The 26,972-nt window shown below is 35.0% G+C and overlaps 1 protein-coding gene across 1 annotated transcript in view; it reads left to right on the top strand.

Moving 5' to 3' along the window:
• The window catches only part of CDH11 (cadherin 11), a 190,276-nt gene extending 178,102 nt beyond the window's left edge, over nucleotides 1-12,174 (top strand). Inside the window, exons 11-12 of the mRNA XM_053699571.1 lie at nucleotides 7,304-7,555; nucleotides 10,875-12,174. Coding sequence (XP_053555546.1) covers nucleotides 7,304-7,555; nucleotides 10,875-11,374 — 752 coding nt within the window. The 3' untranslated portion in view covers nucleotides 11,375-12,174. The remainder of the gene's footprint in view (nucleotides 1-7,303; nucleotides 7,556-10,874) is intronic.
• The last annotated feature ends 14,798 nt before the right edge of the window (nucleotides 12,175-26,972 follow it).

Below are 26,972 nucleotides of genomic sequence, written 5' to 3'. Positions count from 1 at the left end.
AATTAGAAACTCATTAACCCAATTTTACTATGCTATCCCTTTAAAATACCTCTGAAATGGGTAAATAATATGTTATTGAAATACATCTGATAAATGAGAAGTGATATACAACAATTGGAGGATTGGACAAACGACTGGGTTCTAAAGTTTAACACAGCAAAGTGTAAAATAATGCATTTAGAGAAGACAAATCCAAATGTTATTTACAGACTCAATGACACTTTACTGACTGTTACAGATGAGGAACAAGACTTGGGAATTATTATTTCAGATGATATAAAACTTAGTAAACAATGTAGTAATGCAGCGAGTAAGGCTAGCAGAATGCTTGGATGTATTGGTAGAGGTATTTGCAGCAGAAATAGAAAGGTTCTTTTGCCACTTTATAGATCATTAGTTAGGCCTCATCTTGAGTATTGTGTGCAGTTCTGGAGGCCATATCTTCAGAATGATATTAACAAACTTGAATCTGTGCAAAGGAGGGCTACCAAAATGGTACATGGTCTAAAAAATAAAACTTACCAGGATAGGCTCAATGACCTAAATATGTATAGCTTAGAGGAGAGAAGGGAAAGAGGTGATATGATAGCAACTTTCAAGTACATTAAAGGGCTTAGTAAAACTGAGGCTGTGGGTATTTTACATAAAATGGAAAATTCAAGAACAAGGGGTCATGAGCTCAAGCTAAAGGGTAGTAGATTCAGGGGTAATTTGAGGAAGCACTTCTTTACAGAAAGAGCGATTGATTTATGGAATAAACTTCCTCAAGAGGTAGTAGCGACAAACACTGTGGGGGACTTTAAAAATGCCTGGGACAAGCATAAGGCTATCCTACAAACTAGATAAGTTTTTACTGTTAGGTAATATCGGGCAAACTTGCTGGGCCTATGACTTTTATCTGCCATCAATATCTATGTTTCTATAAAAGATGTGGTTTGGCAGACTCTTTGTAATGTAGACAACTTCATATAAAAAGCATACATAATACATTTTCCAACATTTCTGATGTAAATAATAATGAAAAAAGAAAACAGCACTAATGAATTAGGATATCATATTACACAGACCTCCTAAGTGTTCTGAATTCTGTTGCAGGTTGGGAGATCTGCTTGCTTTCCTGCCACCATCTCTAGCCAACCAGGGCAAAGGCCCAGTTTTTAGGGACCCAGAACAGGCCCAAAAATATCCCAACCAACCCAGGACCACACCGCCATGACCCATCTTCTCTTGTCATGGAGGGACTTTAGATGCGTGCTTAACTCTTTTGCAAAAGTTAAAGGCATTAAACATTTTGGGCCAGATTACGTGCGGGCACGAGCGATATCAGGTTTTCATGTTTGTTTCCGCACAGGTTAAATTGCGCTGGTATTACAAGTTAAAAGTAACCACGATTGCTTGAATACAATTCAAGTTAACGCTCATTGGGTTAGCATGTCCTCAAAACTGTGGTTAACTGCTTTGCATAACAAAAACGTGTCACAAAACACATCAAAAATACATTGCAAAGAACAGTTACACTCATAATAACACCATCTAATAAATATTACACAAAAAAGTTATAAGGGCTCAAAGTGTCAAAAGACAGGCAAAGGGCTTTAACATAGAGATACACACATATACATGTCTAAAGATGGTTATGTATGTATTTATAAATGTCTATATATGTGTACATATGTATTTATGTATTTATATGTGTATATATGTATTTACAGACATATATACACATATAAACACATAAATACATAAGTATACATATATATAAGTGCATTGCAGCCCTTTGCAGTCAAGTAGAGGAAAACATGTAAAAGCATATTTATGCAATATTAATTTTTTAATAAAATGTTATAGTGTGTGTTTACTGTAAACATTTCCCATTCCAATGTTCTGTACATAGCAGAATATGTTCTAAGTATTTTTTAAATAGATATTCTGATATATATATATATATATATATATATATATATATATATATATATATATATATATATATATATATATATATATGAACAATGGTTTTCAATACTGCAAAATAGATCCGCACTCACTGGACTTTAAATAACAAAACGTTGTTTATTGTTGTGACGTTTCGGGATCAAACCGTTTGGTCTGATAAAGGGGACGGTTTGATCCCCGAAACGTCACAACAATAAACCACATTTTGTCTTTTAAAGTCCAGTGAGTGTGGATCTATTTCGCAGTGTATATATATATATATATATATAAGCTTAGCTAGTGTTAAAGCATTGATTCATAACTATCCCAGGACAGACTGTTTCGTGGTTTTTGCTACTCATCAGCTGGGAGAAAGTTTGAATCACTGCTGAGTGAAGTTGCTTCCGGGCAAAACACAACAAAATTTTAATTTAGGGGGAGGTAAAAGGTGAGTTTAAAATCTTACACTACGCACAAAATATAGAGAAAATAACTCATTGTGTAGTTCATTAGTTGCTTCCGGGCAAAACCACGAAACAGTCTGTCCTGGGATAGTTATGAATCACTGCTTTAACCCTAGCTAAGCTTATAAGCTGGGTGAACAGCGATGCTTTGGCTTAAAGGGAATCTGTTGAAAAGCAGACATGAAGTAAAAAGGTGTGTCATTGTGAACCAAATTTGCATATCTTACCCAGAATTCCTTGCTGCATTGGAAACAGTGTATCCCAGAGGTTTTCTGTGGGAAAAACAGGCCTACTGGCCTGTCTAGATTTGTTAATGAACTACACAATGAGTTATTTTCTCTATATTTTGTGCGTAGTGGAGGATTTTAAACTCATATTTTACCTCCCCCTAATTTAAAATGTTGTTGTGTGTGTATATATATATATATATATATATATATATATATATTGTGCCAAAACATTATATATATATATATATATATATATATATATATATATATATATATATATATATATATATATATATATATATATATAAATATCTATTAATATCTATTTATGAATAAATAGAACATATTGTGCTATGTGAAGAATTAGAATGTAAAATATTCATATTTTCATGTCGGGTTACAGCACTTCAGAATATGCGATCGGGTTGGATATTGTAAGTTCCGCTTTTTGCGCAAGGGCCATTAGTGTAAAAATCACATGCTTTAACAAGTTTATTGTATGTTATTCGGCATTGTAGTTGTTGACAAAATTACAATTTTTTTTGTTGCAAAATAATACGGGGTTAAAGTAACACACCACAATTGTTTAACACTTAATCTCTCATGCAGAGTTTATAAATAATCTTAAATAGTCTAAACAGTTTTAAAGGGACATGAAACACATACAAAAACATTTTAACATGAAAAATAAAAGAACAATGAAATATGACTAAACAGAAGCAGCAAATGTGCACACTGCATTCTGCAGAGGTAATGCTCATAGCCTCACAACTTTATTTATATATATATATATATACGAATACAAAACTAAATAGAGCAAATGTCTTTATTCATCACTTGAACATCTATTTTAAAACCGCAATACATTTTAAAATTCTTTTTAAATACACCTTTAATCCTTTTTTTTTTTTTTCGTTCGGTATAATTAACTTCATGAGATTAACATTTTATGTCCTTTTTAAATCAGATCAAACAATTAGTGTTGATTAGTTAACTAGTTAATCATAGGATTGTAAAACTAAAGGGGTCCTAACCTGAGATCTTGTTAACAGACATTGTTAATTCCACTGGGTTCTGATGCTATTATAAGTGAGCCCATTCGCCATCAAACTTGGAATAATTCTGAGATAAGAAACCATTGAATGTAGGTAAAATATATGTAGGTGACAGGAATTGTGTAATGGGATAATATGAAACAGAAAGATTAAATTAAGATTAAAAAGACATCTTTTCACATTGTAATCTGGACTGTGGTAAATTTATTTCATTTCAACAAGTACAACGAAGACTTCGACCATTGTATTTGTCAAATCAAATTATCTTTTATGCCTTATATCTTAAATATAAAATACAGCGCCAGGGAACCTAGAGGGAAAGAGACACCTTCTTTGTACTGGGGAAATTATTATATACCCCAGCAAAGGGCTACACATTGAAAAAGACACACATGAAGCCCCCAGGTACTTACAAATTTCCAATATTTGTAATCCTTACCTTGAGCCAATAGTTAAAATATTTAAATCTACTCTGTGTGGGCTTGGAGGGTTAAAGGCTGTGACACACTGAAAGCGATGCAGCGCGAGGTGATGCAGCTGTTACACACCGCGTCACATCGCTTCTGAAGTTCAATTATTTCATCTCTGAGCACTCAGCTACGCAACCTGACGCAGTAGAGTGCTCAGAGATGAAAAGGCAGGACACAGCTGCGCACCGCTCCGCTTGAAATGTGTCACAGCCGTGAGAGTGGAGAGGAGGGTAGAACAGAAAATGTATATATTTTATTAGAGTATAAAAGAATTAATGGTTTTCTGGTTTAATGGAGTTGATGGAGGCTGAAGGGGAAGCTGTTCATGGCTGCATGTGGCCCTGGGACATCAGTTGCCCATCTCTAATGTAACATATGAAATACAGAGAGTGTAGTTATTTCATGGCAAGAAATTTTTTTTTTTTGGAACCCCTAACTTACCAGTCGCTCTTTTTAAATAATCACCTAATTCAGGGGTGGCCAACTGGTAGTCTGTGAGCTATATGTGTCATACTACACTAGTATTTGCACTGGAAAAAAGAAGACTGAAAAAGTTATGCTATTGTTTTTGTGGCCCTAGGAAAAATCAGAACTAAAAATGTGTGCTTTAGGGACACTGGTATGTGGGCAAACAAGGTGGCCACAGCTCAAAAGATATACTACACAAAAAAGGAGAAATATTGGCACTGTGATACAGTAATTCAGGAAATTACATAAAAAGCTTGGTGCTGCCCCTTTAAATATTAGCTACACAAAAAAGAAAAGAAGGATAGATAGGGGCTATTAAGCACTCTTTCCTAATATAAATGTGACAGTCAGCTGATACATTCAACTGTACTATAAATAAAGTGTTTATAAGTTAAAATATCAACTTTAATAAGTATATTTAAAAGGGGGAGAAAACCCCTCACCATATTCCCACCACAAAACACTAAAAAGATAAAAAAACACTGTCAGTCACTCCCCTGTATTCTTGGCCGATAACAGGAAGCGTCGGCTTCAGGTGCTAGGAGCAACTAACACAGTAATCCTATCTGAAAATACTTTACAAATGCGTTTCAGCCGCTAAGCTGGCCTTTCTCAATGTATTGTTGTTTTGACAAACCAAGCAATAAATATAATATCCTTTTAAACCCTTTCTCATAGTATATCAGCCTATTACACAATATCTCTGATACACGCCCCAAGCAAGCCTATCATATTCATTGTTGGCTCGTCAAAGGGGTGTGACCGTCATCATTATATGCTTATTGGGTTTAGTCCGTATGATGTCTATTAGCCTATCACGCAATATCTCTAAAACACGCCCCCAAGAGAGCCCATCATATCCATCATCAGCTCGTCAAAGGGCTGTGACCGTCATCACAATATGCTGATTGGGTTTAGTCCGTATGACGTCATCAATGTGGGAGGTCTAGATATTCGTAAACACTGGGACATGTCTTGCATTAATTACCATATCTATCGTATGTCATTTAGACACCAGAGGTGAGAAATTCAATAGATCCGGTTTAGTGAAGCTTCCATAAATGACGCTGCCTTATGCCAATGTTGTCACATTAACATTCAAATGGTCATTTTCATTATAACGAATCACATATCTGGATCTATTCATTTTCTTATGTTCCTTAGTCTGGTATGTTATCATAAATTCAAATTTGATATGGTAATTATGTTTAGGTCAGCTTTAATGTCCCATACATAGGTTTGTTAGAGGTTATGTCGACTGTGACTATTTGCAAAGAATGAGTATAGAGTAAAGCTCAAAAGAGCCTTCTGGAAGGGAAAGCAGCAGACAGAGGGTAAAGTACAACCCTACATAAAATAGTGCCTTGTTCCACTGGACATTTTAGGAAATATTATTTATGTGAGTTTAATAGCCATAGATTTATATGCAGCACTTTAGGCTTCTAAAATATTGATCTGCAGCCCCCAAGACTTCTAAAATATTGATCTGTGGTCCCCATGTGCTAGGAAGTTTGGCATCACTGATCTAATTGTTAAAAAATGATAACATTCTGGTTCAAGGGTGTTTGTAAACTATATTTATACCTGATGTTTGATATACTTAGGTTCTTATATTCTGACTGTAGCAAGTCTCTAGCTGTAGAATATGTTACTTGAAACAATGGATTTGTAAATTGCCAACTTGATATATTTATGCTAGCAAGCAGTCTTTGCATAACTGTATTTACTGACAATTACTGACAGTGACTGACTAAATAAGTTTAGAACTGATTTCACTTTTGAAGATAGCTTACTTTAAGTTTTTTTTTCTCGATCATCGTCTTTGCACATGATGGTTTACATTTGGCTTAAACTCACATTGCTTTGATATGACCCCACCTTTTTATTTCATGAATATATTACATTTACAATTTGGTGGAGTGCAAAATCAGGGGATCACCAACCAAAATACCCTAGGAAGCTCATAACATTTATATTTAACTTTATTGTGTTGGCTTTAATTATATTTACCCATCATGCTTTATATATTCTACTCTTCTGTTATGTTTTTCACCTGTATGCATATTCCACTCTTTCTTCAATTTCACATCAGTTAATTTAATTTGATCATGTTTTTTCAGTTCGTTACCAGATTTTCAACTGATTTTCAACTGGAAATGTGAAAATGGAGGGAATTAGACATAAAATCAGTGATATTAGTTCAGTAATAGAATGGTATAAAGATCAATCAGCCAATCACATTTGTTTAAAGCCATGTAGCTTATTGGTTGTTTGTTACTGCTTATCTCAGCCTACTGATTGTTCCCAAGATGAGAAGTACTGGTAGAATACAAAAGAGGTAACAATGGGTTATGGCCACCTGAGCAAATAGGCTGCAGTTAATACAATTAAAGTCACCCCATGAATTTAACTAAATCTTAATAATTTTTGCATAGGAAAAGTATAAATTAAATTACATTATTATATTATTATATGTTTTATAAAAAATAAAATAAAATTGTGTCTACTTAAAATTAAGGGAAAAAAGAAAAACCAGTAAAAATGTAAATTAATACATTTAAATAAATATATATCTGAATACAGGAAAATGAATTTAGTATCTGATATCTTGTAATCACAATAGCATTGAAGAGTGCATATAAATGAAAGAATGTCTGACATTTTTCTTTTTGCTTGTTAAACAGATAACACTGCGAGCATTCATGTCGGCCGGGGAATTTTCACCCGTCAGAAACAAGATTTATATCTGCTGCCTATTGTAATAAGTGATGGTGGAAGCCCTTCTATGAGTAGCACTAACACATTGTCAGTGCGGATCTGTAGCTGTAATAGTGATGGAACCATGCGGTCTTGCAATGCAGAGCCTCTTACGCTAAGTGCTGGCCTCAGTACTGGAGCATTAATCGCAATTCTTGCTTGTATTGTGATTTTACTAGGTAAGCATAATCATATTAATAGGACAATTTGTGATCATTATGTGTTTATTACGATTATATTCTTCTTCTTTAAATGACATAGGTATGAAATAATAACTGTACTCCTTGAAATTACATTGCTAAAATTTGTGTTCGGTGTGTGTATATGTGTGTGTATGTATATGTATATATATATATATATATATATATATATATATATATATACATATATATATACATACAGTATATATAAACAAATCCCATCTGAAAAGGCACTCTCCTTTATCAATAATTACTTTATTCAACTTGAATAAAGTAATTATTGATAATGGAGAGTGCCTTCCGGATGGGATTTGTTTGTATAAGTGACTTTTGAATTGCACCCCGGCGACTGTATTGCATGGGCTAAGTGAGTGCTGGGTCCCACACACGGACTAATATATATATATATATATATATATATATATATATATATATATATATATATATATATATATATATATATATATATTCTAGTACTCTCTTGAAATCACACAGCTTGATTAAAGGGACAGTCTACACCAGCATTTTTATTGTTTTAAAAGATAGATAATCCCTTTATTATCCATTTCCCAGTTTTGCATAACTAACACATTTATAATAATATACTTTTAACCTCTGTGATTATCTTGTATCTAAGCCTCTGCAAACTGCCCCTTTTTCAGTTCTTTTGACAGACTTGCAGTCTAGCCAATCAGTGCCTGCTCCCAGATAACTTCTTGTGCACGAGCACAGTGTTACCTATATGAAATACGTGAACTAACACCCTCTAGTGGTGAAAAACTGTTAAAATGCAATCTGAAAGAGGTGGGCTTCAAGGTCTAAGAAATTAGCATATGAACCTCCTAGGTTAAGCTTTCAACTAAGAATACCAAGAGAACAAAGCAAAATTGGTGATAAAAGTAAATTGGAAAATTGTTTAAAATTACATGCTCTATCTGAATCAGGAAAGTTTATTTTGGCCTAGACTGTCCCTTTAATGCAAAATCTCTTCCTCCCTTGGTCCATAACCTACAGCCACACAATGCATGCCTTCAATCAAAGAAACTAAAAATTACAAAACAAAATTATTAATACAAAACACAGACTTCCATTTTACTTTTAGTCTAGCTTTATGCTTGCAAGATAGTGTTAGACTTGCTGTGTGTGTGTATATATATATATCTATATCTATCTATCTATCTATCTATCTATCTATCTATCTATCTATCTATCTATCTATCTATATATATATATATATATATATATATATATATTATATATATATATATACTTTATAAATTAGCCTGTGGCCCAGCACTCCAACCTGGGGGGTGTATCTATGACCTGGGTGCAATCCTCGAAAAAAGCAAGTATAAGAGTCCATGTAATGAAGGGCACTCTTAGGATTTGTGTAGAAGCCAATTAGTTTACTTTATTAATAGTATCAAAAGAACATGGTCGACGTTTCGGCCCTTAACTGGGCCTTCATCAGGACATTTACTGTCTGAAAAATAAACAAAAAACACAAAATAATATACTATATATAAAAGTGAAAAAACAACAAGACCACCCATCACCAATCTATACATAAGATATAAAAACATAATCAGAAGAATTCAACAATACACCATAAAAAGACAGACCGTTAACAACCAGCAAAGAGGGTTATTAATGCCAAGGAGTAATAAGCGATAACTAGCGGCTATATGTCAAGCAAGGAAAGTGAACCGCCAAGTTATTAATTCTATTCGAACCATCAAAAATAACATAGATAGGCGTAAGCTAGGCAAAATTCAATTTCAACTTTGTGTAACCATTATGGTTAGAATGTTCAAAACAAGTAGCAAAAACAGTTTATTCTGTTAATCAATAAATACGCAGAATACATGTAATAACACATAGATAGCATGAAATGAAATGATGTAACATATACAATATACACAGAGCTCACCAAAGTTTATAATTAAACCATGGATGTCCACAGAACAAGGTTTAGAGAGGGGCAGAGAGGACATATGCGACAGTCACCCCTCACTGATCACATATAGTTATCAGCCTGGATGCGATATCAACTATGGCCCATTTATACTTTACAAAGTAACTGAACAAACATTGATGTATACAGAGAATAACACAATAGATGTAACAATACATAACAGCACCATACTAGCCAATGTATCAGTCGTGTGGGTTATAGCCACCCCATGAATATACAAACATTTAAACCACCATAGATCAATAAGCAACGGAAGCTCAGTAGTAACTGTTTGACAGTTAAAAACAGTGCCAGTGTGTATCAACACACCAATCCACATATACAAATCACAGCTTGAGATACCAAACAACCATCACAACAGCTGGAACACATAGCTGTCAACATATATTCTGCACTATAACCAATACTCCCCACATAAGTAGTCCAGCTCAACACCCGAGCAGAACTTAGAACAAAAAACAGTACTACGGTTAAATTTTTAAACAAACAAATCTCAGCGTGTGGCTATGACTACGACATTCCTGCATTCAACTGAGCTGCGTCGCTACCAATATGAAAAACATGAATTTTGCCTAGCTTACGCCTATTTATGTTATTTTTGATGGTTCGAATAGAATTAATAACTTAGCGGTTCACTTTCCTTGCTTGACATATAGCCGCTAGTTATCGCTTATTACTCCTTGGCATTAATAACCCTCTTTGCTGGTTGTTAACGGTCTGTCTTTTTATGGTGTATTGTTGAATTCTTCTGATTATGTTTTTATATCTTATGTATAGATTGGTGATGGGTGGTCTTGTTGTTTTTTCACTTTTATATATAGTATATTAGTTTGTGTTTTTTGTTTATTTTTCAGACAGTAAATGTCCTGATGAAGGCCCAGCTAAGGGCCGAAACATCGACCATGTTCTTTTGATACTATTAATAAAGTAAACTAACTGGCTTCTACACAAATCCTGAGAGTGCCCTTCATTACATTATATATTATATATATAATGCTTTGGGGAGGTTTTCAGCCTATTGGGCTCCGTAATGATATGATATGAAACAGATGTTCTATGGAAACATAGTTGGTCTTACAAGTACTTAGTTGTCTTTTATATCAAGTTGCTCAATCAGACCTTGTGAGAATTGTACCAAAAACACCAATATATTTTGGAGGTATAATCATGTTACTTCAGGGACAAATAACCATAATTATATCAATATAGTATTATTATTGAAGCATACAGTAAATATGCCTGTATTGTTTTTCAAATGTTTGTGTTTATACACAGCATAGTAAAACGGTATAAATAAAACTCTTATTTCTATTTTTTTTGTAGTGATTGTTGTTCTATTTGTAACTCTGAGAAGAGAAAAGAAGGAGCCACTGATTGTTTTTGAAGAGGAAGATATTCGTGAGAATATAATAACATATGACGATGAAGGAGGTGGGGAGGAAGACACTGAAGCATTTGATATTGCAACCCTACAGAATCCAGATGGAATTAATGGATTTATACCTCGCAAAGATATTAAACCTGAGTTTCAGTATACACCAAGAGATTTTGGCATAAGACCAGCTCCCAATAGTGTTGATGTTGATGATTTCATCAACACAAGAATACACGAAGCTGATAATGACCCAACAGCTCCTCCTTATGATTCCATACAAATCTATGGATATGAAGGACGGGGCTCTGTAGCTGGGTCACTCAGTTCATTAGAGTCAGTCTCCACAGACTCTGATTTGGACTACGATTATCTACAAAACTGGGGACCTCGATTTAAGAAACTAGCAGACTTATATGGCTCCAAAGACACTTGTGAAGATGATTCATAACAATGATCTATATTTGGCCTTAAAAACTGTGTAATGTACTCAACAATCCAGAGGAAACATTAACAGGTATTTTTTTTAAACCTACAAGAATGACAAAAAAAGGCTATTTTAACCTCAGTCAGAGGTGTAGAGGCACGATTCATTCCAAAAGATGAAGTCTTCACTGGTGGGACATACTGTGAAAACCATACAACCTTTGTAGAAGTTGTTTATCAGTTTTCTAGAAATAAAACCACTTGTGAAATTCAGCCTACTCAAAGGGAAATGCAGGAATGCAGGAAACATTCATACTATAGAGGAATATTTACAGTACGTAAAAAATAAGATGAACATAAAACTCTTTTATGTCAAACAAAGCTTCCACAAATTAGAAAGGATAACAGTTTTGAGCTGTAATTTCGCCTTAAATCTTGGACACTTTAATGTAGTACATTTTTAAACTTGAAAAAAAAAAAATATAATATTCAGCCAGCTTCAATCCATATAATGTATGTACAGTAAAATGTACAATTATAATGTCTCTTGAGCATCAGACTTGTTACTGCTGATTCTTGTAAATCGTTTTGCTTATAATCCCGTCTTAAACTAATACGTGCCAGATACGCACCTATTTCTATGTCATTTTTAATGTATCTATTTGTACAATTTTAAAATTCTTATTTTAGTATACATACAAAATATCAGTATTCAGACATGTTACAGCATCACACTTATATTTTATGAACATTGTACTGTTGCTTTAATATGTGCTTCAATATAAGAAGCAATCTTTGAAATAAAAATGAACTTTTTTATTTCTTTTTGTGACTCATAGGTATTTTTGAAATGCATGCTTTTATTTTATTTTGTTCAGTATAACATGAAAGAAACTGTTTGTTTTTTTATTTTATAATTTAATTATCACTTATGTTATGAAACATATTGATTAAATTAGACCTAGTGTTTGTTTTTTGTTTTTTTCCAGAAAAGTAGAGTTTGCTTAACAGTCTCCTTAGAAGATTCTGGTTTATTTAAGTCCTTTGATAATTATGGTTTTAATGTGTGTGTTAATAAAAAAAAAAGTTCCAAATATTCAAATATTGCTAAAATATTTTATCTCGAATAAAAACCTTCATCTAAAAGAAAGGAAACTTTTTTAGACAGGAACAGCTGATATTATTCAATTTATTGCATGTTAATGTTTTCTTTACTCATCTGATAAGTCACTGTGATCTATTAGAACATCATTTCATCTTATTTTGAATTTGGAATGTTTTTTATATTGTTTTTTTAATATCTTACTACTAATATGTTGATGTTTGTATCTCCTATAAAAAAAATGAACAACATACAAGAAAAATGTTGTGATGTGGGTAACAAGTAAGAAGAATATAAATGATAAGAAAACTAATTTTTCTTCTGAGGTTTGTAGAAGCTTGTCCATGTGGAATAATGTCAATTTAGGGTAATTTTCCCCGAAACATATTAAACATAAATACCCTGCAATTAGTTGCATGCAGACATGCACATTCAATTTTCAATTAAAAATGTTTACATTTATTAGTTAACTTTGTTCATGTAAAATATGTTAATCACATATTGTTTCTGTTTCTGTTTAATTGAAGAAGGGTGTTGAATAGATTCATATTTAGATCATCCTGGGTTAAAAAAAAATGTGATAATTTAATTTTATATTATAGGGAATAAGCGTGTAAATGAAGCTGTTATTTCTATTAAAGCATTTTTACATTTATTTTTAATAAATAAAAATAGAATTCAGATTATTATTATTTTTTTTTTTTTTGCTCAAAATATTAGACTGCTGAATTCTGACAGAAACAAAATAAGTAGTACTCAGTTTGATGGTTCTGTCTGGTTAAAATTTCAAATTACGTACACAATCAAAGGCAAAGTTATTTTCACTATACTTTTAATCAATCATAGAGAGACAGATGTTGGGAAAGCTGTAAAATAATGAGATGTTATATTATCACCATTTTATTTCAGACAATGTGCTGTTTGCTTGCAAATCCTAGGAAATGGAAAATGTTTTACTGAGCATGGGATGAAAAGAGGTCAGGCAGTCTGGCCTTTGTTGAGTACGGATTAAAAATGATTTTGATACTCGTATGGGGATTATCGGTTGTGAAATGTTTTAAAATCCTATAAGAGATAGTCAAAATCCCATTCAAGTGAAAGGTTAGAATTTTACAGCTTGGAAGTCGAATAACAGGGCTAAGAATCAGAAAGGGCAGTATTTCTCCTGAATCACAATGTGAAAAACAGCATATTTTCATTTTAATATGTCATTCTAAAGGTGAAATTTTCTATTAAATCTCTTATGTTTAATAATGTATTGTTTTAGCAAGCAAATACTGATTGAACTGCAAAATCTAAAAACATAAAAGAGAACATAATGAGGTTATTACAAAAGTAAGAAAGAATAAAGTATACAAATCAGTTTAGAAGCTATTACCAAAATGCATATCTTTGCATTACAGAATAATGGACATAGATGATGAATTTTATTGTTCTTGTGATATATTTTCAAAATTGTAAAAGCTATATTTTGACTCTTCCTGGCTATAACTTCATATCTAAATATAGCAAAAGGGAAACCATCACTAATATCTTTAAAGTTGGTCCAAGTCACATTTTGTGTAAATTGAATCTGTTATTTTTGCTGTGGTTTTATGCTCATTTTATACACATCTATCTATCTATTATCAATCAATGAATCAATCAATCAATCTATTTATTATCTAAGTATATATCTCTATCTATCTATCTATCTATCTATCTATCTATCTATCTATCTCTCTCTCTCTCTCTCTCTCTCTCTCTCTCTCTCTCTCTCTCTCTCTCTCTCTCTCTCTCTCTCTCTCTCTCTATCTATCTATCTATCTATCTATCTATCTATCTATCTATCTATCTATCTATCTATCGGGTACCTGCTCCATGTATATACATTCATATGGTCTAAATCTGTGCACTTCTCAGCTCAACAGTCTTAGAGACAGCCAAAGCCTATTGTATCCTGCCTCGGAGGGTGCTGCTCCCACAACTGCCCTGAACTGATTATGGAGGCTGTAATATGTAAAGGTTTCTCTTACATAGCCACCTGGGAGCAGAAATCATTTTGCTTACACATCTGGTTTCTTACAGTGTCCAAGCCGGGAGCCACTGATTACATAATTACCTCGGTAATTGATATAGAGGTTCCATGTTTCACCAAGAGCTGCTGGAGACTTTTAAGATTTAAAAAGGAGTCACCTCTGCTGCACAGGACATAAAGTCTGCATTTGTATCAATATAATTAAAGTGTCATATTACCCAAATTCTGAATCACTTGAAAGAGATGTAGCATATCTATAAAAAGCTGACTAGAAAATATCACATGACTATCTATATGTAAAAAGCTGATATTTTACCTCAACATTTTTTCAGTTGCCACATCTTGTTGTAATGGAACCTAAAACATCCAATTGTGATGCTTGTCCCGGGACATGCTAAAGAGCGTGCATCAGGAATGTGCAGACACACTTATTTTATTTTTATCCTCAGTTTAAGGAAATTTACTAACACATATTGTAAGATTAATATGCTGCATCACTTTCAAGTCATTTAGCATATGGCTAACGTCCCTCAAAAAAATAGTTTGAATGGTCAAACTTATTGGGAAAGGAAAGGATGCTGAAGGAGAACAACCACATAGCCACACAAAATAACAAATCAACATCCCATTTAATCAAAGCATGTCATAAATATTAAAAAGTATTACGTCTTTAATATATATATATATATATATATATATATATATATATATATATATATATATATATATATATATATATATATATATATATTACCTCTGATACTTAATTATGTTTCAAACAATAATAGCACATATAAGAAAGTAAAGGGACATTCCAGCCAATAAAATTGAAATTCACACGGGTGCATTTCAATTTCAGTTTTGAATATAATTTTTGTTGCCATATACTATACATGTATGAGTAAAAATGTTTCTAGTAAAAGGTATAGTTGTTAGTGTATTAAAGTATGCTCCAGATAGGTTAATGTGTTTGTATCATCTGGCAATGACTCAATTCACATAATTGCTGACATTATACAAGCCCCACTGGCTCTCTGAGCAGCTGAAATATTTAAAATGCTGGTGCATTGAGCATATCTATTCTCATGCACATTCAGAGAAAAATGCTTACACTGAAAACATGATATCATTTACTAGAAGCAGGGGGGTGTCAATCAACCCGATCGTACTCGGTCTTTGCATACAGAGCTTGTTAAATGGGCCCCATAGAAGCAGGATGTTTCTTGTGATTAAAAATATAGAAAACCCAGATTTTTTTTATGTTTCAGATACAGCATGCAATTTTAAAAGACGTTCTAATTTACTTCTATTATCAATTTTTTTGTTGTTGTCTTGATATCTATTGTTAAAAAGCAGGGATGTATGCTTAGGAGCCGGCCCATTTCTGTTGCGCTGTATGGCACAGTTTTGCAAGGATGTTATCTATTTGCAATAGCACTAGATAGCAGTACTATTTCCTGCCATGTAGGCCTCTATAGGCCTACCTAGGTATATCTTCAACACAGGATATCATGGGAACATTTTTTTAAATGGTATGTCCTGTCTGAATTTTTTTGGGGTTTCATATCCCTTTAAGGATCCCAATTCTCTAAAGCGTTCTGTTCAGCTGAACATCTCTAAAAAGAGCCGTCAGTGCTATGAGGTCATTTATAGGATTCTCCAAAGGCAAATTTTACCTTTATAGCTGAGTCTGTATGCAAAGTAGTGAAAAATATTATATTGCTCAATAACAAAGGCACTTAAAAAGCATATTGAAAATAGGATGCACAAATAGTAATGAAAGTACGCATTCAATTTTTTTATTAATAGTACGCATTAAAATTAATGTTAAAATATGAATCAAAATGCAAATTTATATTACACAGTAAAATTATTATATAAAGTACACAAGCTAAAATTGTATTTAATGTACAACATAGTTTCAAAATACAAAGTTAGGAACTAACAAAAGAGTACTAAATCCAGAGTACTTTATTTTTCTATTGTAAAATGAGTCTTGCAAGGTGGGCTAAACAGCGTTTTTTTTTCCTGGGCATGTCTGGAGTTCTTTTACAGGTTTCATAGCATTCTTTAAGTATGTTACATCTGTAGTTCTCACTTTTTTATTTTTTTTATTTTTATTGAAGACAAAATAATACATACAGCAGAGAAAAGATAAAGTTACAAGAAAAATTCACATAGTTTCTGTAGCACAGTGTAAAACCATAATATATAGTCCTTGTCCCTTTTTCCCTCTTTCCTAAAATTAAAAGGTTGCTTTTGAACCTTTAGGATACATTGAGTTTTTACCATCATGAGGGTTATATGTATGAAACAAATTATGCATTTTCCCATGTAAACATCAGGACAGACCACTCATGGGCCTGTAATAAAGAATAGTCTTCATAAACATTTGGGTTATATACTGTATATAATAACATCTGTTATCAGCGCCGCAAGTCGGTTAAATCCGAGGTTGTGCGCTATAGAAGTATCATTATTATTATTATATGGAAAGGTTGCCCAAAACCTTCCTTTAGTGCAATCTCAAATTTAACATATGATAGAATATACAGTGAAAAGAAAATAATAAACCAGAAGTCTCTCCTGGACCTTATTACTATGTCTACTAAGAAAAGCTAAAACCGCATCATCAACATCAGTGTTATGAACTTCTAACTGAGAGGAGAATAATTCCTCTACTGAAATATTGGTAAGATACCAGCATAAATGAGCAAAGAGGTGGAAGGTACTTTAGATTTAATAGTAAATGCTTGTCATTTCCTAAAAGCTGTGTAAAAATGTAAGTTTAGATGCTAGTTAAATACAATAACGTAGTATCAAATATAAGATAATTTATAAGTTACAAGGTAATGTTGGTCTTCAAATAATATGATATATTTAGAAGAGTAGACCAAAATTATGATGACTGACTCCATATAGGAGCCATGCCAAGTTAGGCATTGAGATGATTCATAAGGTGGTGTTTTATGTGAGAAACAGTACTTCAAATAAAAGCCACTATATGTATTTATATGCATATAAAAAAGAAAGGAAAAAAATAGAAAAGGGGGGGGGGGTGAAGAAGAATCTATATCCCCAGCTAAATATATAGGTCAAATATATAGGTTCCCAAAATTGTAAAACATTTTTGCTTACTGTTTGCTAAACGATCACCATTGCATTTAACGTTTTTTGAGGCTACAGTGCAAGCTGTGCACCATTTCTGCTTGGTAGCCATACCTTAGAGCTAACACTCTCGGCATCCAGCATTATCGTTGCGCTGTTGATTCCATTCCCCTTTAAAGTGAAAAGATCCTCTGGAAGTGCTTGTTTTAGGGATTGTATTGAAGGTTTTATATTAGAAAATGATGAAGCAATTTGATAATAAAGGTATACCCTAGTCACAGGGAGGGGGCGCTAGTGACAGAACTGAATATGTTAACAGTTATGAAAATCCTAGTTATTGTACAGATATTGTAATTTAAATATATATGATATAAATATATAATATATGCATAGAATAACCTGAAGGTAACAATAAGCAGAATTGAATATATAAACAGTAATATATCCTACTTATCATATAAATACCACAATCATATATATGTGATATAAATATATAATATATACAAGGAATATCCTAAAGGTAACAATAAGATGTTAATATGAATATATTGGGGCATATGTATCAAGCTCCGAATGGAGCTTGATGCCCTGTGTTTCTGGCAAGTCATCAGGCTCGCCAGAAACAGCAGTTATGAAGCAGCGGTCACAAAGACCACTGCTTCATAACCTGTCCGTCTGCTCTGAGCAGGCGGACAGACATCACCACAATACAACCCGATCAAGTACAATCGGGTTGATTGACACCCCCCTGCTGGCGGAATATATGCAGCGAGTCTGCAGGGGGCGGTGTTGCACCAGCAGCTCTTGTGAGCTGCTGGTGCAATGATGAATATGGCGAGCGTATTGCTCGCCGTATTCAGCGAGGTCTGGCGGACCTGATCCGCACTGTCAGATCAGGTCCGCCAGACTTTCATAACTAGAGGCCATTGTCTCTTTTGACAATGCAATATACAACAAAGTCCTCTTTAAATCCAAAGGAGCAGGTGCTGGCTGCCTCCTCCTCACAAAAAAGGTCTGGGTTAGCTATAGAAAATAAGGAAGAATAGAGGGGGGCCTCATGTGTGGTATCATCAGATGTATATGGATACAAAAAACAATCAAGCCAAATGGGTACTCTCATATTTCAGAAGCACACCTATGTGCTAGTAGGTACAGGCTGTAGATTTGGACAGGTGTAGCAGCTCATCCACAGTGGAATTTTTTCTTTTGTGCTGCAGTGCTGGGATAGAGTGAAACAAAAAAAAAAGGTACTACATGTGCAGACCATTCAAGGTGCAATTGTATTCACTTTAATAGATTCCCAAATGGGTACTCACCTTTAGGCTGAGCACACATATGTGCTGGTAGGAGCAGACTGGCAGATTGAGGAGAGGTGTGTCAGCTCACCCCATATACAGATATCCAAAGTGAGTTGTATTGCAGGAGTATAAAGGTTTGAATGGTTTGTCTCCCAAATGTTAATTAGGATGGCAGGCAGGTAAGATGTGTCCACTCAATAGGTTTTTTTCATAAAAAAAAATATATATTTATTAAATACAAACTTTAAAATACAACACAACAGTGCTATAAGAGTGGATAAGGGGTATTCCAATGTCCCTCTAAAAATGCAATGCGTTTCTTGATTTAAATACCGTTTCCTCAGGCATATAATCATCCTACCACTAACCCTGCCTTATATATCTGCTCCCTGACTAGCATTAGCCTCCCTTTAGGGGGGGCGAGTTTTCTAATTGATATGGAACACCTGTTAGCCCTGAATCTGTTTACTTGATTAGCTAAGCTTCATACAGAGTAAACATATATTATAGTTCATTTGCCTACCTCCATTTTTTACACACATTCCTTTTTATATTTTCTTCCTTCTATATATAAAAAACAATGAATATCTTATTCCCTGCTTTTTACCAACAATTCCCTACTTTTTAACAGACAATATATATATTCTTATTGTATTGTGCAGTTTATATGAGAAAACAGAAACACAAACCTTTCCTCCATATGATATGGGTATCATGTCTAACATTCTAAAAGAATTTTATCAATTAATGTCAACAGACAATATATTAAAGCTCCTTTTTCTTAATACTATCAATCTATTAAACAAAATTCACATTCGCTAAAACCCCAAAGATACAATAGCAGTGAGATAGCCAAAATTTCCTTTTGCATATATTTACATAATAGACTCATTCATTCTTTTCCCCTTTTTAAAAAAAAAAACAAGTGTTTATATTGCGGCCATCCCCAAACATATACGCCTAAATTACGAGTCTTGTGTTAGCCTTAAAAAGCAGCGTTGAGGGCTCCCAACGCTGCTTTTTAAAGCCCGCTGGTATTACCAGTCTGGCAGGTACAGGTGTACCGCTCACTTTTTTTCCGTGACTCGAGCATACAGCAAATCCCCTTACGTCAATTGCGTATCCTATCTTTTCTATGGGATTTTCCGACCGCCGGTATTACGAGTCTTAGAAAAAGTGAGCGGTACACCCTCTCCTGTCAAGACTCCTACTGCATTTAAAAGTCAGTAGTTAAGAGTTTTATGGGCTAACGCCATAACATAAAACTCTTAACTAAAGTGCTAAAAAGTACACTAACACCCATAAACTACCTATTAACCCCTAAACCGATGCCCCCCCACATCGCAAACACTATAATAAAATTATTTAACCCCTAATCTGCCGACCGGACATTGCCGCCACTTTAATAAATGTATTAACCCCTAAACCGCTGCACTCCCGCCTCGCAAACACTAGTTAAATTTTATTAACCCATAATCTGCGTCCCTAGCATCATCAACACCTACCCACATTTATTAACCCCTAATCTGCTGCCCACGTCGCCGACACTATATTAAATGTATTAACCCCTAAACCTAAGTCTAACCCTAACCCCCCCTAACTTAAATATAATTTAAATAAATCTAAAAAAAATAACTACAATTAAAAAAATTATTCCTATTTAAAACTAAATACTTACCTATAAAATAAACCCTAAGTTAGCTACAATATAACTAATAGTTACATTGTAGCTACCTAAGGGTTTATTTTTATTTTACAGGCAACTTTGTATTTATTTTAATTAGGTAGAATAGTTATTAAATAGTTATTAACTATTTAATAACTACCTAGTTAAAATAAGTAAACATTTACCTGTAAAATAAACCCTAACCTAAGTTACAATTACACCTAAGACTACACTATAATTAAATGAATTACCTAAACTAACTACAATTAATTACAATTAAATTAAATAAACTAAATTACGGAAAAAAACAAACACTAAATTACAGAAAATAAAAAAGAAATTACACATTTTTAAATTAATTACACCTAATCTAATCCCCCTAATAAAAAAAAAGCCCCCCAAAATAAAAAAAATCCCTACCCTATACTAAATTACAAATAGCCCTTAAAAGCCTTTTTTGCCAGGCATTGCCCCAAAGTAATCAGCTCTTTTACCTGTAAAAAAAATACAATATCCCCCAACATTAAAACCCACCACCCACACACCCAACCCTACTCTAAAACCCACCCAATCCCCCTTAAAAAAACCTAACACTAACCCCTTGAAGATCACCCTACCTTGAGACATCTTCACCCAGCCGGGCCGAAGTCCTCCAAGAAGCCGGGCAGAAGTGGTCCTCCAGACGGCAGAAGTCTTCATCCGATCCGGGCAGAAGAGGTCCTCCAGACAGCAGAAGTCTTCATCCAGGCGGCATCTTCTATCTTCATCCAGCCGGGTCCATCTTCAATCCAGCCGACGCGGAGCATCCTCTTCCATCGACGTCCTAACGAAGAATGAAGGTTCCTTTAAATGACGTCATCCAAGATGGCATCCCTTCAATTCCGATTAGCTGATTCTATCAGCCAATCGGAATTAAGGTAGGAAAAATCCTATTGGCTGATGCAATCAGCCAATAGAATTGAGCTTGCATTCTATTGTCTGATTGGAACAGCCAATAGAATGCGAGCTCAATCCTATTGGCTGATTGGATCAGCCAATAGGATTGAACTTCAATTCTATTGGCTGATTGCATCAGCCAATAGGATTTTTCCTACCTTAATTCCGATTGGCTGATAGAATTCTATCAGCCAATCGGAATTGAAGGGACGCCATCTTGGATGACGTCATTTAAAGGAACCTTCATTCTTGGTTAGGACGTCAATGGAAGAGGATGCTCCGCGTCGGCTGGATTGAAGATGGACCCGCTCCGCGTTCGAAGGATAAAGATAGAAGATGCCGCCTGGATAAAGACTGCTGTCTGGAGGACCTCTTCTGCCCGGATCGGATGAAGAATTCTGCCGTCTGGAGGACCACTTCTGCCGGGCTTCTTGGAGGACTTCGGCCCAGCTGGGTGAAGATGTCTCAAGGTAGGGTGATCTTCAAGGGGTTAGTGTTAGGTTTTTTAAGGGGGGATTGGGTGGGTTTTAGAGTAGAATTGGGTGTGTGGGTGGTGGGTTTTAATGTTGGGTGGGGGTATTTTTTTTTTTTTACAGGTAAAAGAGCTGATTACTTTGGGGCAATGCCCCGCAAAAGGCCCTTAGGTGTAATTAGTTTAAACATTTGTAATTTCTTTTTATTTTCTGTAAATTAGTGGGGTTTTTTTTTCGTAATTTAGTTTATTTAATTTAATTGTAATTAATTGTAGTTAGTTTAGGTAATTAATTTAATTATTAGGTAATTAAGTGTATTATTAAATATTTAATAACTATTTAATAACTTTTGTACCTAGTTAAAATAAATACAAAGTTGCCTGTAAAATAAAAATAAATCCTAAGATAGCTACAATGTAACTATTAGTTATATTGTAGCTAGCTTATGGCTAGATTTAGAGTTTTGTCGGTAACGACCCGCGTAGCTAACGCTGGCTTTTTTTCCCCGCATCTTTTAAATACCGCTGGTATTTAGAGTTCACAGAAGGGCTGCGTTAGGCTCCAAAAAGGGAGCGTAGAGCATAATTTACCGCCACTGCAACTCTAAATACCAGCGGTGCTTACGGACGCGGCCAGCTTCAAAAACGTGCTTGTGCACGATTCCCCCATAGGAAACAATGGGGCAGTTTGAGCTGAAAAAAACACCTGCAAAAAAGCAGCGTTCAGCTCCTAACGCAGCCCCATTGTTTCCTATGGGAAAACACTTCCTATGTCTGCACCTAACACCCTAACATGTACCCCGAGTCTAAACACTTCTAACCTTACACTTATTAACCCCTAATCTGCCGCCCCCGCTATCGCTGACACCTGCATTATACAATTAACCCCTAATCTGCCGCTCCGTACGCCGCCGCAACCTACGTTATCCCTATGTACCCCTAATCTGCTGTCCCTAACACTGCCGACCCCTATATTATATTTATTAACCCCTAATCTGCCGTCCCCAACGTTGCCTCCACCTACCTACAATTATTAACCCCTAATCTGCCGACCGGACCTCGCCGCTACTCTAATAAATGTATTAACCCCTAAAGCTAAGTCTAACCCTAACCCTAACACCCCCCTAAATTAAATATAATTTAAATCTAACGGAATAAATGAACTCTTATTAAATAAATTATTCCTATTTAAAGCTTATTATAATTATATTGTAGCTATTTTAGGATTAATATTTATTTTACAGGCAACTTTGTATTTATTTTAACCAGGTACAATAGCTATTAAATAGTTAATAACTATTTAATAGTTACCTAGTTAAAATAATTACAAAATTACCTGTAAAATAAATCCTAACCTAAGTTACAATTAAACCTAACACTACACTATCAATAAATTAATTAAATAAAATACCTACAATTATCTACAATTAAACCTAACACTACACTATCAATAAATAAATTAAATACAATACCTACAAATAAATACAATTAAATAAACTAACTAAAGTACAAAAAATAAAAAAGAACTAAGTTACAAAAAAAAAAATATTTACAAACATTAGAAAAATATTATAACAATTTTAAGCTAATTACACCTACTCTAAACCCCCTAATAAAATAACAAAGCCCCCCAAAATAAAAAAATGCCCTACCCTATTCTAAAATACAAATAGAAAAGCTCTTTTACCTTACCAGCCCTTAAAATAGCCTTTTGCGGGGCATGCCCCAAAGAATTCAGCTCTTTTGCCTGGAAAAAAAAACATACAATACCCCCCCCAACATTACAACCCACCACCCACATACCCCTAATCTAACCCAAACCCCCCTTAAATAAACCTAACACTAAGCCCCTGAAGATCTTCCTACCTTATCTTCACCACGCCAGGTATCACCGATCCGTCCAGGCTCCGATGTCTTGATCCAAGCCCAAGCAGGGGCTGAAGACGTCCATCCTCCGGCTGAAGTCTTGATCCAAGTGGCGGCTGAAGAAGTCCATCATCGGGCAGAAGACTTCATCCTATCCGGGCAGAAGAGGAAATCCGGACCGGCAAACATCTTCATCCAAGCGGCATCTTCTATCTTCTTCCATCTGACGACGAGCGGCTCCATCTTCAAGACCTCCGGCGCGGATCCATCCTCTTCTTCCGATGACTAGACGACGAATGAAGGTTCCTTTAAGGGACGTCATCCAAGATGGCGTCCCTCGAATTCCAATTGGCTGATAGGATTCTATCAACCAATCAGAATTAAGGTAGAAAAAATCTGATTGGCTGATAGAATCAGCCAATCAGATTCAAGTTCAATCCGATTGGCTGATTGGATCAGCCAATCAGATTGAGCTCGCATTCTATTGGCTGATCGGAACAGCCAATAGAATGCAAGCTCAATCTGATTGGCTGATTGGATCAGCGAATCAGATTGAACTTGAATCTGATTGGCTGATTCCATCAGCCAATCAGAAATTTCCTACCTTAATTCCGATTGGCTGATAGAATCCTATCAGCCAATCGGAATTCGAGGGACGCCATCTTGGATGACGTCCCTTAAAGGAACCTTCATTCGTCGTCTAGTCGTCGGAAGAAGATGGATCCGCGCCGGAGGTCTTGAAGATTGAGTCGCTTGTCATTGGATGGAAGAAGATAGAAGATGCCGTTTGGATGAAGATGTTTGCCGGTCCGGATGTCCTCTTCTGCCCGGATAGGATGAAGACTCCGATGATGGACTTCTTCAGCCGCCGCTTGGATCAAGACTTCAGCCGGAGGATGGACGTCTTCAGCCCCCGCTTGGGCTTGGATCAAGACTTCAGCCGGAGGATGGACGTCTTCAGCCCCCGCTTGGGCTTGGATCAAGACATCGGAGCCTGGACGGATCGGTGATACCCGGCGTGATGAAGATAAGGTAGGAAGATCTTCAGGGGCTTAGTGTTAGGTTTATTTAAGGGGGGTTTGGGTTAGATTAGGGGTATGTGGGTGGTGGGTTGTAATGTTGGGGGGGTATTGTATGTTTTTTTCCCAGGCAAAAGAGCTGAATTCTTTGGGGCATGCCCCGCAAAAGGCCCTTTTAAGGGCTGGTAAGGTAAAAGAGCTTTTTTATTTTTATTTTAGAATAGGGTAGGGCATTTTTTTATTTTGGGGGGCTTTGTTATTTTATTAGGGGGCTTAGAGTAGGTGTAATTAGCTTAAAATTGTTGTAATATTTTTCTAATGTTTGTAAATATTTTTTTTTATTTTTTGTAACTTAGTTCTTTTTTATTTTTTGTACTTTAGTTAGTTTATTTAATTGTATTTATTTGTAGGTATTGTATTTAATTTATTTATTGATAGTGTAGTGTTAGGTTTAATTGTAGATAATTGTAGGTATTTTATTTAATTAATTTATTGATAGTGTAGTGTTAGGTTTAATTGTAACTTAGGTTAGGATTTATTTTACAGGTAATTTTGTAATTATTTTAACTAGGTAACTATTAAATAGTTAATAACTATTTAATAGCTATTGTACCTGGTTAAAATAAATACAAAGTTGCCTGTAAAATAAATATTAATCCTAAAATAGCTACAATATAATTATAATTTATATTGTAGCTATATTAGGATTTATTTTACAGGTAAGTATTTAGCTTTAAATAGGAATAATTTATTTAATAAGAGTTAATTTATTTCGTTAGATTTAAATTATATTTAATTTAGGGGGGTGTTAGGGTTAGACTTAGCTTTAGGGGTTAATACATTTATTAGAGTAGCGGTGAGGTCCGGTCAGCAGATTAAGGGTTAATAATTGTAGGTAGGTGGAGGCGACATTAGGGGCGGCAGATTAGGGGTTAATAAATATAATATAGGGGTCGGCGGTGTTAGGGGCAGCAGATTAAGGGTACATAGGGATAATGTAGGTGGCGGCGGTGTGCGGTTGGCAGATTAGGGGTTAATAATTGTAGGTAAGGTAGCGGCGACGTTGGGGTGGCAGATTATGGGTTAATAAATATTATGTAGGGGTCGGCGGTGTTAGGGGCAGCAGATTAGGGGTACATAGGGATAATGTAGGTTGCGGTGGTGTGCGGTCGGCAGATTAGGGGTTAAAAAAATTTAATAGAGTGGCGGCGCGGTGGGGGGACCTCGGTTTAGGGGTGCATAGGTAGTTTATGGGTGTTAGTGTACTTTAGAGCACAGTAGTTAAGAGTTTTATGAACCGGCGTTAGCCCAGAAAGCTCTTAACTCCTGGCTTTTTGCTGCGGCTGGAGTTTTGTCGTTAGATTTCTAACGCTCACTTCAGCCAAGACTCTAAATATCGGCAATTAGAAAGATCCCATTGAAAAGATAGGATACGCAAATGGCGTAGGGGGATCTGCGGTATGGAAAAGTCGCGGCTGGAAAGTGAGCGTTAGACCCTTTCCTGACTGACTCTAAATACCAGCGGTAGCCCAAAACCAGCGTTAGGAGCCTCTAACGCTGGTTTTGACGGCTAAGGCCAAACTCTAAATCTAGGCGTTAGGGTTTATTTTATAGGTAAGTATTTAGTTTTAAATATGAATAATGTAGTTAATACTAGTACATTTATTTAGATATATTTAAATTATATTTAAGTTAGGGGGGTGTTAGGGTTAGGGTTAGACTTAGGTTTAGGGGTTAATAACTTTATTATAGTGGTGGCGACGTTGGCGGCAGCAGATTAGGGGTTAATAAATTTAATATAGTTGTGGCGACATTGGGGGCGGCAGATTAGGGGTTAATAACTATAATGTAGGTGTCGGCAATGTTGGGGGCGACAGATTAGGGGTTCATAGGTATAATGTAGGTGGCTGTGGTGTCCAGAGCGGCAGATTAGGGGTTAATAAGGTTATGCAGATGGCAGTGATGTCGGGGTCGGCAGATTAGGAGTTAATAAGTGTAAGATTAGGGGTGTTTAGACTCAGGGTTCATGTTAGGGTGTTAGGTGCAGACATAAAATGTATTTCCCAATAGGAAACAATGGGGCTGCATTAAGAGCTGAACGCTGCTTTTTTGGAGGTGTTAGGTTTTTTTTCAGCTGAA

The sequence above is a fragment of the Bombina bombina genome, chromosome 1 (genome assembly GCF_027579735.1).
Source record: "Bombina bombina isolate aBomBom1 chromosome 1, aBomBom1.pri, whole genome shotgun sequence".
Classification (NCBI taxonomy): domain Eukaryota; kingdom Metazoa; phylum Chordata; class Amphibia; order Anura; family Bombinatoridae; genus Bombina; species Bombina bombina.
Note: the sequence above shows the minus strand (reverse complement) of the source record. Positions and strands in the feature narration are given on the sequence as shown.